General features: G+C 34.6%; 1 protein-coding gene across 1 annotated transcript in view; it reads right to left on the bottom strand.

Annotated features, from left to right (window-relative positions):
• LOC138709968 (adipokinetic hormone/corazonin-related peptide receptor variant I-like) overlaps positions 1-14,937 on the bottom strand; it is a 109,508-nt gene extending 94,571 nt beyond the window's left edge. Inside the window, exon 1 of the mRNA XM_069840651.1 lies at positions 14,233-14,937. Within this exon, the coding sequence (XP_069696752.1) occupies positions 14,233-14,937 (705 nt within the window). The remainder of the gene's footprint in view (positions 1-14,232) is intronic.
• Between the last annotated feature and the right edge of the window lie 5,477 nt (positions 14,938-20,414).

Raw genomic sequence — 20,414 nt, 5'->3', positions numbered from 1 at the left:
GAGGTTTTGTCTAAATATAAGACAAATGTCAGGTAATCTATGGGAAATTCTCGACCTCATCTCCCCAGATATTATCTCACTATCATTAATCCCATCGACTCTAAATAACCTAGTAGTAGATACAGCGCCGTCAGTAATCAAATAAAAAGTCTCAAGAGTTAACAAAATGCAAGAACAGTAGAACGAGAATGGAATAAATTACAAATCATTGAAAAAGAACTTCCTCCGCAGCGTCTTCTGCTGCTGTAAATATTACGAGATCAATCGAAGTTCCAGTAGTAGTGTTTATTTGACGAAATTTTCAACTTCGAAGATTATTCAGCATAGAGATTGAATGTGTGTGAAATACGACAATAACGTAACTTTTATTCATGAGGTTATAATTTACTTCTATAATATCCCTTGAAGTATCTAAATAATGTTATATGTTATGTATAGTTTTTTATGCAATTCATGTGTAAACTGGAAGTTTTTTTTTGCACGAGTAGAAGATTCTGAGCACGATCCGTTGGCGTGTGCCTAAATTACACGAGCGCAAAAGATCCACGCCACACACACGTTACCTACATAATTCTGCTTATTATGAGAGGCTTGTTACCACAGAAACAGGATGCTAATCTATTAACATAGCGAGTAGGAGACAGAAAATGAGATCACTTGCCGCGAGCGCCATAGCTTAGTTATTGTGACTATGCGGGAAACACAGAAACTACGGCCTGACGATCGCTTTTTGTTGCAAGATCATTTGGTTTCATATTAGCAATGTGTTAAAATGTGTTTTAAGACCATATTGTTAATCGTGTATTTGTGTCTCTTACCATTTGAATTGCGCTTTTCTTCTAATTATTAGTTTACTGTGAATGATTTACTGACGGACATTCTAAGCGGTTTGTGTGATTGTGTGTGTATATGTGGGGGGGATGTGGGTGTGGGTGTGTGGGTTTGTGTGTGTGAAAATAAACTGAAATGCCGTCATGTTTTTTGTCAGGATATAGTAATGCACATGGCAAGGATTCCTACAAAGTAATCCATTTCAAGCCCCCTAAGGACGAAAGTCAGTTTTAGAAGTGGGTGAGAGCAATTTCCAGAAAGGATGTCTCTTAGTCGTAAATCCAATGCTTGCCACGTCCATTTTTCAGGCGATTTGCTTGTGAAGGTGGATTAATTAGTTGTGAATAACAAAACTGTTGAAATTTCAAGACTTAGTTGGTGAGATGGTGTACAAATTACTTAAATCATGTATATTTTGCACCTATATTTATTATAGTGTATTATAGATAGAATCTATAGTTACAATTCTATAAATAAGCAGGGTTATATCACAGTCTAGTATATACAGTCACGAAGCTCAATACGTAGTAAATATGCATCCATAGATAGTTGTTAACCACTAGGATCGCTACTATCGCCTCATCACAGACAATGCGAAATAGTACCTGCACAGTCTATTGTTCCTAGTACCCTCACAACTCAAGCTTCATGACTGTATATACTATACTGTGGTTATATTTGTTTCGAAACTCGTATCTCACTGCATATTTCTCTCTGTTCCTTGCATATTTGCACAACTAGCGATCCTAACGCCACACTGCGCCGGGCCATAGGTCTCCGCTAGTGATTTCACTTTCTGTCTTCTACTCGCTCTGCTTTTAATCTATCTATATATTCATTCATTTAGGCCCAATTGTATAAAACTCCCTGACTAAAGATCAACTTTGATCGAAGATCGAAAAGTAAACCGAGTTCAGACACTTCTTCTATTGTATAAAACTTTTCTGCGATCAAATTACCTTGGCTCAAATGCAATCGAAGTTCACGTGAAAAGGATTTGGCAACATCGCATAAACAGGTGAAATACGTGATGCGCGGACCATGTTATACAGGTTTGTTCAGTGTTGCCAATCTAGCGATTTTAACTCTTTTTCAACAACAATTTCTTTTAACTTTTATATTGCTTAAATAGGGATTTAGTGACCTTTTTAGCACTCCATAGTGACAAAATTTAATCTTTCTTCGTTGATAATGAGAAATCTAGCGACTTTACAACTACTTTTTCGCGACTTTCCGTATTACACTATGTTGGAGACTGTTTTTTTTTGCACTGTAAATAATGGCGGACAATAAGAAGAAGGTTGACTGTTCTTCAAGTTGTTATCATGTTATGGTGTTTGATACTGCTAAACATAATAAAGCTTTATAAAACGACAAGTTTCGTTTAGTAATACAGTTAATTGAACATTTATGAATATACCTATCATATCCATTAATAATTAATGGTTGTTATAAACATAATATAATTATAGGTTATATTAATTGATACTGCTGAACACGATAGAGCCTTATAAAATATAAGAATGTTTGTGTATTAAGGCAAGAAATTGAAAGAAATATATATAAATGTACCTAACATATCTATTAATATTAATAATAATGGATATTTTATTTGCACAATCTGTCACTCGTATATTTCAAACAGAAAAGAAATAACTGAACTTGGATCATCTAACTTAATCGGAGAAATTTGTTCAGTCAAAGTTGACTTTAGTTTGAGACAAATTAATCTCAGATTAGACTTTATACAACACAAAATTCCAAGTTCAGCTGAAACAAGGATCAATTTAACCTCTGATCTAAGATTAAATGGTTTATACAATCGGGCCTTAGTGTTCTGCCCAAGGACAGATCTTTCACTGCAACCCCAGCTTTCTCCAATCTTTCCTATTTTCTGCTTTCCTCTTCGTTTCCTCATATGATCCATGTATCTTAATGTCGTCTATGATCTGATATCTTCCTCTACTCCAATAGTAGGTAACTCGCTTAATCCTTAAACAATTTTCCTGCTTATAATAATATGTGTGTCAATATCGAATACTTAGTGCAATTTTGCTAATGAAATTCATAAGAAATCACTACAAGCTGTAATATTTCATTTTTAGCGAATGAATACATAATAATAATAATAATAATAATAATAATAATAATAATAATAAAAGCCATAAATCCCCAGTGGGGCAAGGCCTCCTGCTTGGACAGGGATGGCTCAAGTCTTGACCAGCAGAAGAGCCGACCTGATGGTCTGTTTACATTCCTAGTTCTTTGTCCACAATTTCACTAGCACTGGTTGTTGTTGCCGCTCAAAGTTGGTTGACTGCGTCCTTCCACCGTGTTCTTTGGCGTCCTATTCTGATCCACAGTCCTCCTAGCTGCAACTTGAACTCGTCCCCCCATCTGGTTCTCGGTCGTCCACGGTTTCTCCAGCCAATTCTTGGATCCCACAGTGTCGCCGTGTGTGCCCATCTGGTAGGTTGCATTCGTACCACGTGTCCTCCCCAGCGCCATTTCGTCCTATTAGCTAGTGTGACCACGTCCTCTACGCCGCTTCGTCGCCGTACTTCTTCGTTTCTGATTCTGTCCTTCAGGCTTATTCCGAGTATTTTTCTTTCCATTCTTCTTTGGCATCTTCCTAATTTTAATGAATGCATAAGTTTTTGCAAACATTTATAAACTGGGCGTATGTAGAATTACGAAAGCCGTAAAAGGTTGCATTGTTATAGCGTATTTAAATATGAATAAATGAAAGTAGAACTACAATAGTTTTTGTAATTTGAAATTGATATGGAATTTTTTAGAAAATGATAAAACTTAAGAGGTTGTGTCATGTTTGATTCGAAAGCTATAAATATTGTGAGTGTGAGAAAAATGTAACTTTGTTAAAATTTGGATTTTAAATTATATATTTGAGATTCTTTCCTTATATAGTTTGTTTTAGGGAATATATGTTTAAAATTGTTGCCTTACTTTGGCAGAAATTGTAAATGGAGTGTTTGTATGAAAATGTTAATGTGATTCTTATTGTGCTGCAAAGTGATTCTTTCATAATGATTTCCCGTGGCCATCCAAGATAGACCTTAACAGACATATTGTTGTTTCAAGATATGAAAGACGTGTGTCTACATAAATGGTGTTTGTACCATGAACAATGCACCTAGACGGGAAATTGTAAAAATGAGGACATTTCATTTTCATTTCATTTCATTTTTATTTGTTCATAAAAGAGTTTAAACCATAGTACTTGTCAAAATGAAAGAGAGAGAAAACAATTAAAATAGAAAACAATAATTAAAATAGATAAAAATACAATAAATTAGGACCAATGTAAACCCACACGAATTTCATCTAAATTGTAGGGACAGAGGATTGTTAAATTTTTTTTATGTATCTTTTAAAATAACTTGAATCATTCGTATTTTTAATTTCATGAGGCAAAACATTATATATTTTTTAGCTATAGACCATATACGTTTTGCTGAAAATTGTCATTCGATGTGCTGGAATATTAAAATTTTCCTTAAAACGAGTGTTGTAATAATGAAAATCACTATTTCGATAAGAATGGTTCTGATTAGAATGTATTAATTTCATAAGCTTAAAAATATATAAATCATGAACTGTTACAATAATAAAACTCGTAAAATATTCCCTACATGATGTACGATTATCAACACCTGCCATGCATCTCGCAACATTAAATAAGTATATAATAAATTTCAATCTTAAGACATATCAACTTGCAAATGTTTATTTGCTATGTAATAACAATATGAACGTTTTCGCCGTTTAGGGCATCTTCAGATATAACAAAAAACATATAATCTGGACCTATAACAGTAAATTATGCAAATGACAAAGAATAGAAAACAATATATGTAATACATAAGATTCATGAGCTATATGTAAATATGACATAATGCAGGATGAATATAGAGATAATCTTTGAATTTTAAAATTAGACTAGACGAATATTTTATACATATAGCTCATGTTACAATTAAATATACAATGGTTAAAATTTGTCAATGATTTTAAAATTTAAAATTTATAATGATGATAATAAAATATTTTAGAGTAATCATAGCTGAGAATTGTCGTGAGTTACAAGATAGTTTGCGTAGCTGATGTTCGTGTATTTTGTAATTGTTTCATCTGAAAATTGAAATAATAATAAATGCAAAAATATAAACGAGTTATTATATAGAGACGCAGATAATTATTATTATAAGATTACTTACTAAAAACATTTATTAATGAACTAATGTTGTTTATGTTAAAGAATTGCTGTTAGGTGTAATTAGATTTGTTGAGATATTTGAATAAATGCTCATTGATTATGAGTGTAGTGGAATGTACGAGTATTTCGTAATAGATCAATCATAAGTTAGGTATGAATTTTAATCATACCCTGAAATTTAAGTAGAGAAAATCGATATTGTAATTCGTAGAATTAGTAATAATTAAATGAGCTATAATACCAAATATATGTAAGTGATTTACGGCAACGGTAATAATTAATATAAGATTACTTACTTAGAGAGATCGTTGGCTTATGAAATGGATGTTGTTGGCTTTTGAAATGGATGTTGTTTGACGATTGGTGACTACTCTAATTTGACATCCCAGAGTAGTCACCAATCATCAAACAACATCCATTTTAAAAGCCAACGATCTCTCTAAGTAAGTAATCTTATATTAATTATTACCGTTGCCGTAAATCACTTACATATATTTGGTATTATAGCTCATTTAATTATTACTAATTCTACGAATTACAATATCGATTTTCTCTACTTAAATTTCAGGGTATGATTAAAATTCATACCTAACTTATGATTGATCTATTACGAAATACTCGTACATTCCACTACACTCATAATCAATGAGCATTTATTCAAATATCTCAACAAATCTAATTACACCTAACAGCAATTCTTTAACATAAACAACATTAGTTCATTAATAAATGTTTTAGTAAGTAATCTTATAATAATAATTATCTGCGTCTCTATATAATAACTCGTTTATATTTTTGCATTTATTATTATTTCAATTTTCAGATGAAACAATTACAAAATACACGAACATCAGCTACGCAAACTATCTTGTAACTCACGACAATTCTCAGCTATGATTACTCTAAAATATTTTATTATCATCATTATAAATTTTAAATTTTAAAATCATTGACAAATTTTAACCATTGTATATTTAATTGTAACATGAGCTATATGTATAAAATATTCGTCTAGTCTAATTTTAAAATTCAAAGATTATCTCTATATTCATCCTGCATTATGTCATATTTACATATAGCTCATGAATCTTATGTATTACATATATTGTTTTCTATTCTTTGTCATTTGCATAATTTACTGTTATAGGTCCAGATTATATGTTTTTTGTTATATCTGAAGATGCCCTAAACGGCGAAAACGTTCATATTGTTATTACATAGCAAATAAACATTTGCAAGTTGATATGTCTTAAGATTGAAATTTATTATATACTTATTTAATAATTTACCAGGAATATTGATATATAAAATGAATTGTAAATTATCTCACAACATGCTTCTGAGCAATAAAAACATCACTCATCTTCGAACTTGGCCCCCAGAAGCATATGCCATATGATAATCTCGATTCTACTTCGGCATAATAAAAGGAGTGTATGGTTCTATGACACAAACAAGATCTCAAATTTCTAAGTTAGTAACATACAACATTCATTTTCTGAATTAGGTGTGAACAGTGTAATTTCCAATTCAAATGTTCATCAAATATTAAGCCAAGAAATTTAGTTGAATGTGATTGGCACACATGCTGCTCGTTATCACTAATGTTTAAATATTTTCGCTTTTGTTTTGAAAATTGTGAAATTGAATAAAACAGCTTTTATTAATATTCAAATAAAGCATATTGTCTGTAAACCATAATTTAAGATCCTTCAACAACTCATTACACTTGTGTTTTAAAACTAGCCTATTTCGTTTTCACCACTCATAATAACCGTAGTTTCATCAGCATACATAGTAAGAAAATACTCTTTTAAATAAAGAGGTAAGTCATTTACATATGAAAGAAATAATACAGGACCAAAAATTGAGCCAGGGACACCAACATCAATATCAGTATAGTTTGATTTGTAGGCCTTCATACACTTACCTGTTCTTTCCACAGTTTCAACATATTGATATATCAGGTATGATGAAAACAAACAGTATAAGCATTGCGCAGGGACAACTTTTTATTTTTACTTGAATTTTTATTGTAGGCCTACCTGAATTTTTTAATGTACTTCACTCCCATCCCCTCTACTAGTAAACTTCCAACCGTTCTACACATAGAACCAAGGCCGCGTACGCAGTCAAAGTCGCCTTACGGTCATAGGAAGCAGTACTGAGTTAGTGAGTATAGTATGTTCCAGAAATATGTTCGCGTTTCCCAGTGACGAAAGAGCTTTCAATATTGAATCAAATTTTCGGACAGGTACTGTCGTCCGCTTGCCTACGTTGCATCCCGGTTTCCCCTACCCGCTTCTGCTCGCCCCTCTGTAAAAACTAGTGGCTAGGCTGTCTTAGCTTTAATGTTTAATGTTATGTTTTATTTAACGACGCTCGCAACTGCAGAGGTTATATCAGCGTCGCTGGATGTGCCGGAATTTTGTCCCGCAGGAGTTCTTTTACATGCCAGTAAATCTACTGACATGAACCTGTCGCATTTAAGCACACTTAAATGCCATCGACCTGGCCCAGGATCGAACCCGCAACCGTGGGCATAGAAGGCCAGCGCTATACCAACTTGCCAACCAGGTCGAAGGCCGTCTTAGCTCTTTTGTGAAAACATTAATTTCTGTTAGGAATTGGACGTCTACGTAATATAACTGAAATAAAAGGCCTTGTTAAGTAGGCCTAATTAACTGTCATGTGATTTCCCCCCTTTCTACTACCCTGCGACAAAAACACTTGGACGGACATTACTGTAGATAGCATGTGTGAGAAATTTAATTTTTCGGATCGGGCAGAAGTGAAGATTGAATTTACAGTACGTAAGGTACTCTTTTATAGAGTAGATACAGAATTATTTCAACATGAGTTACTAGTACGAAGGCCGAAACTGGTAATTGGAATTAGGTACAATAGTCTATAGTGCGATAATATGCACAAAAGAACTGAAGCCTGCATCGAAATGAACGGCCACCATTTTAAAAAATGTGTTTAAATATCCATATATGATTATTTTTCAGTTTAACTTCATTCTCTATATTGTACGCTAATGTGCTGTAGACAGTATAATATACACTGCATAATGAATACGTCCGAATGGATAGCTCAATTCGTGAATAAAAAAACTTATTGTTAACATAGTACTGTATTTTGATTAAATAAAAACCTAATGTAAATTATCAAACTCAAAATCGCGATATTTCCTAGTTTACGTAAATGGATGAACTACTTTTCTTCCCTCCTTTCTACGACCCTGCGACAAAATCACTTGGACGGACATTACTGTAGATAGCATGTCTGAGTAATTTAATCTTTTCGGATCGGCCAGAAGTGAAGATTGAATTTACAATACGTAAGGTACTCTTTTATAGAGTAGGTACAGAATTATTTCCCTCCTATAGGCCTACCTAGTAAAGTGATATGTTTGTATTTTACTCCAGTATCATCAAACTCCATTCGTGGAAGGAGGTAGCTAACGGTGTCTCCGGTTCTCAATTGTTAATCCAAAGGTATAGCCATGTTAATATTAGAAGTTTTAGTAGAAATAAAATGATGTCCCTGTATATGTGTATGTGTGTATCTAATGCCTACCCACTTCACTTGCGTGATTTGGGTTTAGCATATTGCGGGTAGATGGCAGGACTGTAACCTATTTTCAAATTGCACACCACTTCGGCGAGCCACATTGTTAATGATGCGTATCTGTGAATTATGTCGTGTACTAGGGTGAGGTCCACACCTGTGGAGTAACGGTCAGCGCGTCTGGCCGCGAAACCAGGTGGCCCGGGTTCGAATCCCGGTCGGGGCAATTTACCTGGTTGAGGTTTTTTCCGGGGTTTTCCCCTCAACCTAATACGAGCAAATGCTGGGTAACTTTCGGTGCTGGACCCTGGACTCATTTCACCGGCATTATCACCTTCATTTCATTCAGACGCTAAATAACCTAGATGTTGATACAGCGTCGTAAAATAACCCAATAAAATAAAAAAACTAGGGTGAGTGTATGTTTAAGTGTTCGTGTAAGTGTAGTGTAAGGAATGGGTGAGAATGATGATGAAAGTGAGGAAGGGAGAAGGGAAAATCCGGTGGCGGCACATAGCTTACTCCTGCCGAATAGAACCAAGGGGGCCGCCAGGATTAATGTCCCCATCTGACGGACAAATCACTATCAACAGTGACATATACTTTCTCTATATAATTATGCACTGCGCAGAGATTTGGGATTTAACCCAGGAAAATTGGTGCACAATTTAATGATTAGAAGTTGGCACCACTATCTTTCCTGGTCCCGAGGTACAAATTTTAAATGAACATTTCTGACCCCGCTGAGAATTGAACAATCGAACCCTGGCCGGCTAGTCTGATGGCAGACACACTACCTCAGGGTTAACGTGGCGGACTGATGTATAGGTTTCAATAAATAATAACGATATAGTCATTGTTAAGTATTTTATTTTGGTTGAGAGATCGTGAATGAGCATTTTTTAATTCTTACTGTCACAACTGCTTGATGTCTTCTTCAGCTTTGTGTATACACCATATAGAGAATTGTCTCCAAGAATATATCATGGTGTTTTGTAAAAGGGCACTATAAGCAAAATCAGAAGACCTAAAAGAACTATTTCAAAATTCATTTTATAAATGTTACCTGCTATCTTTATCTCAATATTTGTAGTAACTTGTAAATGTTCCATACATCAAGAAAACTAATCGACAGAGGAATAATTTATACCTATTTATTAAAGCAAACCGGAGTTATTTCAAATAGGGCTTTTTTTTACAAAATATTATCAATATGAAAACATAATACCGATGTAAAAGTAGCAATTATTCTTCAATCACATGAGGGACAGTTTGTTGAAATTATTATTATTATTATTATTATTATTATTATTATTATTATTATTATTATTATTATTTTATTTATTTTTTTTTTTTTTCGAAAATAAACAAGCAACATTTGCTGCTACAAGCTACTAATTTTATATAATATGAATCGTGCGATAAACTTATTATTTCCGCTTTTGTTACGTAATATAAAACTTTATGACATACATAAGAATGTCGTCATAATAATTTATTTTGTGCGAGATCGTGCGTATTTGCTTGGTTTCCGCACAAAACCAATCCGCGGTAAGTCTAAAATTCCACATTCAGTATTCCCAACCTAACACACATAACAATTTCCCTCTTCTTACCGCTTAAGTGACATATTGATTTTACTGCTTTAGGCTTTTAACATATTATTTTTAGAGACGTTTAACATAGTAATAATTATAAATTAGAAACTTACCACTGCAATTTCACCTAAATTGCACTGTTAATTATTGTTTTTAAATATTTGAAAAAATTAAGTAAACTCTACAACTCCACTAAAGTTACTGCATTCGTGATGCATGTAACATTAAGGAAGCCGTTTGTTTTAAGTTCGCATTTATAGACTGGGGGAAAAGGACAGATATATATCACGGCCTGCTGGAGTATAGTAAACACAGAAAACATTTTAAACCAACAATGTTGAAGATACATATTTTTGTTTTCCAAATTTGCAGTCATTGAACAGAAACCAAGATGGAGATTTCATTGCAACTAATTAGAAATTTCTCTTTCAGGTATGTAATAAACGATCTTCGCACAAAATAATGTACGATACATGAGCGGTATGTTTTCTTTCAATTCTCGGAAATTAAAAAAGCTCATCTACGTTTCGCTTTTTCAAACCTTTCCTCGAACATGAAAACTTCAACATACCGCTCTTGTAACGCATATTACTATTACGATATCAGTGCGACAAAATGAAGCAGGCATACGTTTAAATAGATGAAAATAATTTTTTTAGGCCTTACACATCAACCATAAATACTTTAAAATGTGCTGCAATGCCAATAACAGAGGAACACTTTCTTCATCTGCATCAATCAGTGATGTAAATATTAAGACAATAAGTCGAAATATTTGTGCCTTACTAACTTGTTTATTTGTAGTGACTTAACAAAAGTAAAATAAATTTAGTTGTTTCAGTAATCGCATTATAAGCAAAATCCTATTGCCTGTCTCCCCAGAGAGATTGTGGAATCTAATAATGCGTCATAATTGTAGATTATACTGTATAGTGTAAAGTGAAATAATAGTGAAATAACTAGTAAAATTTCATTAAGTGTGAAATTTGAAAGAGGATAATACTGTACGTTGTACAATATGCGTATCGTAACATGGTTATAGGTTATGAAACTCGACCTTCGGCCTCGTTTGACAATTTTTCCTTCTCGTACTGTAATATGAAACGTAAAGAGATTACATCGTCAGTAACTATTACCGCATATGTGCCACAATAATATATTATGAAACAAGTTTATAATAATATATTCTATGGCAGGCGTTCTCCACCTGGTGCTCACTTAATGACATTTGGTGCTCTTGTCATGCGAGTTAAAATGTGCTCGCGAGCACGAATATTTCTGAGGTCCTGTTTTCAATTCAAACTTTGTTGTACTTGCCAGAACAACTACTGTTCCTATCTATCCATTATAATACCAATACTCTAAATGTTGCTGTATTAAATGGTGAAAGAATTGTTGTAACCGGACGTCACCGACTATACTAAAACTCGCATTATATTTGGAGAACTTTAAGAAAATATATTTTTCAATTGTATATTTAAATCGTTCTGTAAAAAGAAAAATACTTTGCAAAATTGAAACTGAAGTTAAATTAGTAAGAACGTACCTATCTGAACAGACTAGATGTCTCACAACACAATAAATCACTAACAATTGCCACTTATTCACCCATATAGTAAACCTCTCTGTTTACGACTGAACCGGAGCGAGAAGTATTAGAAATAACTCGTTGTTCATGACCTTCTAAATATAGCTTGCTGCTTACAAACCAGTATAAACTATTTCTCACAGCATTCTCGAAATGTTAAAGAATATGAATTCATATTCACGTATGCTTAATTTAACAGTCAAAATTTGATTTTGTCCACCTTGATTGGGAAAATTACACATTGTGCGTCGGTGGGATTTGTGATAGCTACTTGGCATTTGGCGAGATGAAGTGAAGAATTTTTCATAATATTATTTGACATTTGCTTTAAGGTTATGGAAAACAGAAAAAAATGCCAAAACTGTAGTCAACCCAAACGGTATTTGAACCCAAGTCAGGATCTAATTCGAGTTACGAGATGATTTCACTTCTTACTTCGCCACTTCATGTAAATGGAGGTAGCCGACCTGGAGTCAATTTTTAATAAAATGTCAATTTATCAAGATAACTCAGCACTAAATTGAAATGATAATATAAACTAGTCTGTGGAAATTATATTACTAATAACTAAAATGATTTCAGGTATAAAACTCATAAATTGGTATTAATTTCTGCATAGTCGTCTCATTAACACCTGTAGCCTATATCTTCTTTTTCTTGTTAGTTCTGGACTCATTCAATCTTTTAATATTAATACTCAATATCTTTATCTTCATGTTTACGTAGATCATTCAATCTTTGTTAAGTATTAAAAGACTGATATAATATATCAGAAAGCATGAAACGAAATATTTCGTTAAAATATTCTAAATATGCAGTAAAGAACATAATATTACAATATGATAACGATGACAGTGTTTCTCGAAATAGGATATCTTAATTTTCCACGAATATCTTGGTTTATTATTTTTTTTACTTCCCTTTTTCAAGATTTTTTCTTTATCGCAGTAAATGTAACCTGTTTCTTAAAATATGATCTCATACATTTGAAATGAAACCTATGCTAATGACAAACGCACCACACCTTTAATATTTGCTTAGCGTAAATCTTCCAGCGTTCACTGTATCTTCCGCTTGAAGTACCGCGCAGCCACGCCTCTTTCTAAATACGGAAATGTAAAATCCTACATTTTCTGTCCCTGTATATGTGGTATATTCGACCCACATGCAAGAACGTTACCCGGAAACATTTATCATACTGCGAAATTAAGAAGATTGCAAAAAATAAAGCATTTTAGTTTCCAACTCTTCATTCAGCTCGAACTATATGTTACACTACGTACCTCTTCATGTTTAATTCTCCAGTAGAAAGTTCTTAGTAGAATAAGGAAGTAATATAAAGGCAGGCATTGCAGTAAGAGACTTGTTTTCATTAATGATATAAATATCGCATATGATACAATCTTGAAAGTAATAATTTTCTTTTGATATTTTATATAGTTACTAAAATAAATTTTATACTTTAGAAATAAGCATCAATTAATAGAAATGGATGGAATGAATGTGCGGGATTGAGGGAACAATATAATGGATGAATAGATGGAATGGCTACATAGGTAGATTTGAAGAATAAACGGGTGAAATGGCTGGATATAAGGATTGACGAAATATCTGGTTGCCTGATAAGATGGGTGGATGGATAGAATTAAATGTTATTAATGGATCAGAAAATATGTTTGAAATGAAATGGATGGGATACAGTAGAATGAAACAATTAGAATAGGAGTGTGTCATGGTATTATGGATATTAATTCCATGGATTAAAATGGAGAAATGGAATAGATAGAAAGATTGATGAATGGAATACTACATAGAACGAAAGGGGTATAATGATGTAGATAAAGTGCAATACGAGACGAGATAGAATGAAATTTGTACATTATTTTTTTATTCGTAGACAAAATGAATGGATTGTTGTATAGGGTGAATATATTAATGAATTAAATGAATGGATAAATAGCATGGAGTGGTTGAATGTAACGTAAGTATCGAATGAACAGTTGGAAGAATGAATAGATAGAATGTTCAGGAACAATAAACGGTTGATTGACATTTAGTGAAATATTGATTTTCTCTTTGAAAAGTGACTGGAAAATGTTTTATCCTATGTCTTTAGTGTTAGTACCAACTTAGGTTTTAAGTACCTTGGCACTACCAATTCTCAAGAAATGCCATATACTTGTTTCTAGGGTACAATATGTACTACAGTGATTCTTCATTTCCATGTATATAGGGGATGTAGGATTTTATGAATTATGAATGGAATGTTAGGAAGATTCGTGCATAATCACGAATAGCAGTTTCAACAGCAGCTTCTTACAACACAAACTCCATTTATCTCACCTGTGTCATTGGTAAAATACATTAATATATTATAGTTATATAAAAGTTGTGTGCCTCCTCACCTGAGGTACTGAACACAGCAAGGACGTGAACCAAGCAAATAAGAGCATCAACTTCCCTCTTCTTCTTGCGTCGCTCACTTTGAGTGGATAGATAATTGCGAAATATCGGTCCAGAGATATACACACTAAAATGTTAGACGAGAGATATAAACCGAAAGCCCTTAAAAACAAAAACAATTTACAAGCGAAGTTCCCTGCCAGCCACTGGGTCGTAACACGCCACCCCACTTCCAATGGTATCATAACAAACGTCACAATCAAATCCGCGGCTGCCAGATGAGTCATAAGCAAACTTACTCTAGACTTACGGTGCCTCGCACGCAACAATGTTAAGAACACGGACAAGTTTCCAATAGCGGCCACACTGAATAGGACACAGTAAACGGCCACCACCGCGCGCGCGTTGTCGCCGAAACCCGGAAGGCTATGAGCCTCGACACCGTCGCTTGTACCATTTCCCCAAGGATTATTAGGGTCCACATGAAGTTTGATCCCACTGCTGCCACCAGAAGTCTTGTTTTTCTGGTTGTATAACCAAGGGTCCTCCTGCATTGTTCCTTGCAGAAATATCAAAGCGGAACCTAGTGGTGACACAGCAGAGGAGGAAATGTTCATCCTGCCGTCTTGTTGCGCCGTGGTGTCGTTCATCTTTTCTACCTGTGCAGGAGGACCGAATTCTTGGTCGCTCCTGTCTTCCGTACTCATGATCGTGATCAATGTACAGGATCGCGGAGAAACTTCATAGCGCCGATATAAAGTCCGGCGCTGTACTGAAAGGAGCGTTGCACCTCGCAGTTGCCTGGCTACAGCTGTCATCTCACACAACCACCCTCGCAAAGTTGTAAGCGCATGCGTCCTGACTTCACTCCCGCCGCTTGAACAGTGGCCCCATAACCCAGATCGCTGCCACCACCTGTTGGAATGAGTAGCAAGTGAGGTTCTTCCAAGTGGCTTATATAGGAGGCCAGTCCTTTAGAGGTAATGAAATACGCAGCATCCAAAAGGCGTATTTGAGTGTTTCCGATTAAGAGAAGAATTATTTATTTTTATTCACCTCTCATTTCACAAAACAGGAAGAGAGAATTACTTAATGTTATGGCGAGTAATCACTCTTCACCTGTAAGAATCAGTTGAATTTCAACTAGTCACATATATTTAAATCTATAAATTTATCCTCATAAGAGAGTGTGAGCTAAGATTGTGACATTTTTTTTGCCAAATGATGAATTGTTCACTTTCACACTTACAATACAATGTTTGTTTAATTCGTAAAATATAATTAATTTTGTCCCGCGATCATTTTAAGCCCACTCGGAGTAAAATATTTGTAGTGCTATTTTAACGACAGCACGTGGTGTTTTGTTTGCATGCTATTTTATTGTATTTCTTTTTTTTTCATATGTATTAAATGCTCCTTGCTTCACAAACTTTGTCCCATCGCTTTTAAACTTTCAAGATTTGCTTATAAAATGTATGAATAATTTAATTTGCTCTGGGTTTTAGTGTGAATTGTAAAGTGGTGAATTTTTAACATATTGAAATTACAGAAAATGGTGTAATAAAAATTGAAAAGTAAAAAATAATGTTCTGAATATATTAATCACACAACAATCCTCAAAGAAATTCTTAATTTTCTACGTTTATAGTACCTAGTGACAAAATTTCAGTTTAAAAAAATAAGAATTGCAGCGCTAGGGCATTATAAATGTGACGATTTAAAAACAATAAATAATTAATAAATACAAATATTAAATTTCGAATTTCGTACGAAAGTACATGTTAAGTGCGTGAGCGTATAACAAAAAAATTAAAGATTATTACTTCAAAAATATAAAAGTTTAAAATTTCAACCCTGAATCTTTTAAATGATCTGTCGGCTCTAATCGCTACTGCTTGGCAATATATTGTCTTCTTCTACAGAGACAATTTAGAATGCGTTGCTGCCAATAGGCCTACTACTCGGAAGAATTTAAGATAAAGCGAAAACAAGTATGGTTTAGAATTAATCTCTGTATTGAAAGAAATTACTCAATTACTGAATCATCAAGTAATATAGAAATTGTTTCTATTATATTTGCAAATAAAAGGGGCTACTTCAGAATAATACATTATAATCTCAAATATTTGTCTAATGTTGATGTTTCGTAATGATAATTTCTATAGTTATTATCAAATGGTTTTCTTTAGCGAAAGTAGTGCGTTCATCTCGGCTCCCGACCGGCGGATCCCGCACATCAATCATGCATTCATGGCCGGCATGGACTTCGTTATTATTGGTGAGTAAACTCCCGCGTATTTTCACTCACACAACTTTGATCAACAACAGCATGCACACAATTACATTTTTATTTCATAATAACTTCTAATTTGTGTTATGGGAGCTAAGCAGCTACCAGATAATTATCGTGAGATAAATCTCCATGACAACTGTTTAAAATTGATAACGAAAATAATTACAAATAAGTTAACAGAAATTATAACACTCCAAGATGAACAACAAGGATTCCGGAATAACCGATCGTGCACAGATGCCATATTCATCATAAGGCAATTAAGCGAAGAGGCATTAGAATTCAATAAACCAGTTTACTTCTGTTTTATTGACAGCGAAAAAGCCTTTGACAATATTAGATTAAAACATGTCATACAAAGTCTTGAAAAACAAAATACACCTAAAGGGATTATACACCACATCCAAGATATATATATATATTTATATATATATATAATTCTTGTAAAGTAAAATTGGATGGTAAACTCAGTAAAATAGCCTACTACCAACAAATAAGGGAATCCGTCAGCCCACTCCTTTTCAATATTTTAATGAATGATATAATTTTAGAATTGAAAGGACTTCCTGATTTTAAAATGGGAAATAAGAATGTAAATGTATTATGATATGCTGATGATACAATGTTTATAGCTGATTCAGAGGATTCGCTTCAACGACTTCTCTATAAATTTGCTCAGACATACGACAAATGCAACTTGAAAATATTTACAAAGAAAACTAAAGTATTAACTGTTTCTAAAGAACCAATCAGGTGTAAATTGCAACTATATGATAAGGTCGTAGAAGAAGTGAATCACTTCCAATATCTTGGTGTTATGATAACAAGCCATAAAGACCTAATAGCTGAAGTTAGTCAAGATAGTGAAAGCATCATGAATCTCAGGATCCCTCAACGATGCCATCTGGAATAATAAATATCTACAATTAGAGAAGAAAACCCGTATATATAAAACAGTAGTACGGCCAATTTTAACATATGGTGCCGAAACAAGACCCGAAACCACTAGATCAAAACAATTGATAAATACTGTAGAAATTAAAACATTAAGAAAAATTGTGGGAAAAACAAGACTGGATGAAATAAAAAATGCGGACATAAGGAACCAATGCCAAATACAAGAAATAGGTGAATGGGTGGAAACACGAAGAGCACAATGGGCAGCACACGTATCAAGGATGCCTGGAGATCGTATGACTCGATAGTAAGAGACAGAATATCAGTCGGCAAGAGGAGTCCCGGTCGTCCTAAAAGAAGATGGAGCGACTCCCTGTAACTCACAGGTCTTTAGGCCTACATCGAGAAGAGAAAGAGAAAAAGGGAGTTCGAAGTGGTGTCCGTCTGCAGTCACACATTCCCGATATATTTTTTCTCAAATTGTAATTTACACACTAAGAAACTATAAAATGTAGAGTACCATATACAGGAATAGCTCACATTATAGACGAACTTAGAGACAATACTGTATAAGGAGAGCAATTGCAAGCATTACGGCAATACTTAGAACTTTTGCGTCTTCTTATAATTACAGAGAAGGGTTTCCAAAAACTATGTTTCACATATCATGTTTTTATTCCTTTTGGTATTAATTCCCAAAATCTGTCGTGCTATTTTGTTACACCCCTTATTCTCAAAACGAACCTGATTAAATAACTACGGTTAAAATGAAATATGCACTTTTTGGCTTTTGACACATTCCTACTGAAAATACTTCTTAACATTTCTCGTGTCAACAATTTCACTCACAGTGATAGTGACTGCGTTGGAAATTCAATAATATATTTTCTATCGTAGGCGTAACCTATTTCCTCTTCACCCATGTTTGACAGTTCCATTTACATAACTGTATTTGCAAACAGCGTATCTCGGCATGTTACTTTTACGTTTTTTTTTTTATGCTACAACTATCTGGAAGCCACGTTTCTGTGGAAATGTTGTGAAACATGATGTCTGATATTTTAAGTATAAATATCACGGTACCTATCTTTAACTATTGATAACAATTTTTACAATCTTATAAATGTTTTGAGTGACGATTAATACAGACCCACCGGCATAGCGCAGGGGTTGCGAGCTGCATTCTGCTTTTAAACTGCGTTCAATGGTGGGTTTTGATCCTTATTGGGCTAATTGTCTGATTTTCTTTACGTAGAATACTGTACGTCTTTCTCCGCACTGAGTGTAGGCACCCGTTCCAGGATCGGTGATGAAACGGAAAATGGCAGAATTCCGGATGCTTAGTGGAACAACACGATGAGCTACAGCCGAATACTAATGCTATTATTAGTTATTATTTAATGTGACTTGTGGCATCTTACCCAATGACACCAACTCCCCTAGCTTCGTACATAAGAGAGCAAACTTGTGTTTAAAATTTTCTGTGTCGCGCGGACGCTCTCAAAAACATATCGGCATTAATGCCCTTAAGGGCAGCTCGCGTTACGGAATGCGGGCTGCTTCAAGTCCTCATGGGGGGAGAAATGTTTTCATGAAATTTCGGCCAGTGTATGGGACCGGTGCCCACAGAGCATCGTGATGCACTTGGGGAGCTACGATAAGTAGCGAAAATCCGGTTTAGCAAACCAGCTATAATGCTGGGGGGTTCATCGTCCTAACCACACGATAATTCCATACTGGTTGGATGATCGTCCACCTCAGCTTCGGCATGTGGACGTGAGGCCTTGCAGCCGACTGGTCGGTCTTGGCCCTTCATGGGCTGGAGCGTCATGGATTTACTTTATTAAGGGCAGCTATAGACGTATGCGACCACTTGTTCGATTTGTAAACGCGTGTTCTGCAATATTAAATTGCAGAATAGGCCCATACGATACAGTTTGAGTGAACCACAGTGGAAAAAATATTTTGTGAGCTGGGAATAATTTAGGAATGTCACTTCATATGAAGAGAGATGTGTTGCAGACCCTTCATTAATTACTTCTCTTATCTTCGCATGCAAAATAAAACATTCAAACCAACACAAGAACGCAATGGTTTCATTCCTGAAAATGGGTGACGTATTCTATGTGGCGGTGTATTCCTGATACAGTGCAGTATTTTCTTTACATTTGCCGCAGTTGTAAGTCGAACGATAGGTAATTTCATAGAGCATCTTCTTCTTGATCTCGTCAAACTCTATCTCGCCTGTCACCAATTCACCGACGTCATTCAAAAGGCTGTTGCTGTTGTAAAAAATAGGATAATTACTGCTACAGATCAAGTATGAAAAAATTTATATGAGCCATAATGCAGTGTGTCCGCAGAAACATTCCGTGGTTATAACCTGCTACAATTCTGTCACTGTGTTTTACGAAATTCATACCGGTGTCATTAGAAAGGTCGCGCTCGGTAGCGTAGTTGGTATAGCGCTGGCCTTCTATGCTCGAGGTTGCGGGTTCGATCCCGGCCGAGGTCAGTGGCATTTAAGTGTGTTTAAATGCGACAGGCTCATGTCAGTAGATTTACTAGTATGTAAAAGAACTGCGGGATAAAATTCCGGCACACCGGAGACGCTGATATAACCTCTGCAGTTGTGAGCGTTGTTAAATAAACTATAATTATGTTCATTAGAAAGAATAACTCAAAGAATTTCAGGAAATACGTAATTGATAATTGTTGACCGAAACAACAGATGACAGCACAAGAAGAAAGAACAAAAACTCCGTTTCCGCTATTTCGCTTGTCATTAAGGCAGGTTATCTTGTTGAGATTTTTTCCTGAGTTTTCCCTCAACCCAATACGAGCAAATGCTGGGTAACTTTCGGAGCTGGACCCCGGACTCATTTCACCGGGATTATCACCTTCATTTCATTCAGACGCTAAATGACCTAGATATTGATACAGCGTCGTAAAATAACTCAGTAAAGTAAAAAATAAATAAAATATAAGCAAATT

The sequence above is a fragment of the Periplaneta americana genome, chromosome 12 (genome assembly GCF_040183065.1).
Source record: "Periplaneta americana isolate PAMFEO1 chromosome 12, P.americana_PAMFEO1_priV1, whole genome shotgun sequence".
Classification (NCBI taxonomy): domain Eukaryota; kingdom Metazoa; phylum Arthropoda; class Insecta; order Blattodea; family Blattidae; genus Periplaneta; species Periplaneta americana.
The sequence above is the reverse complement of the archived record's forward strand: the minus strand, read 5'-3'. Positions and strand labels throughout refer to the sequence as shown.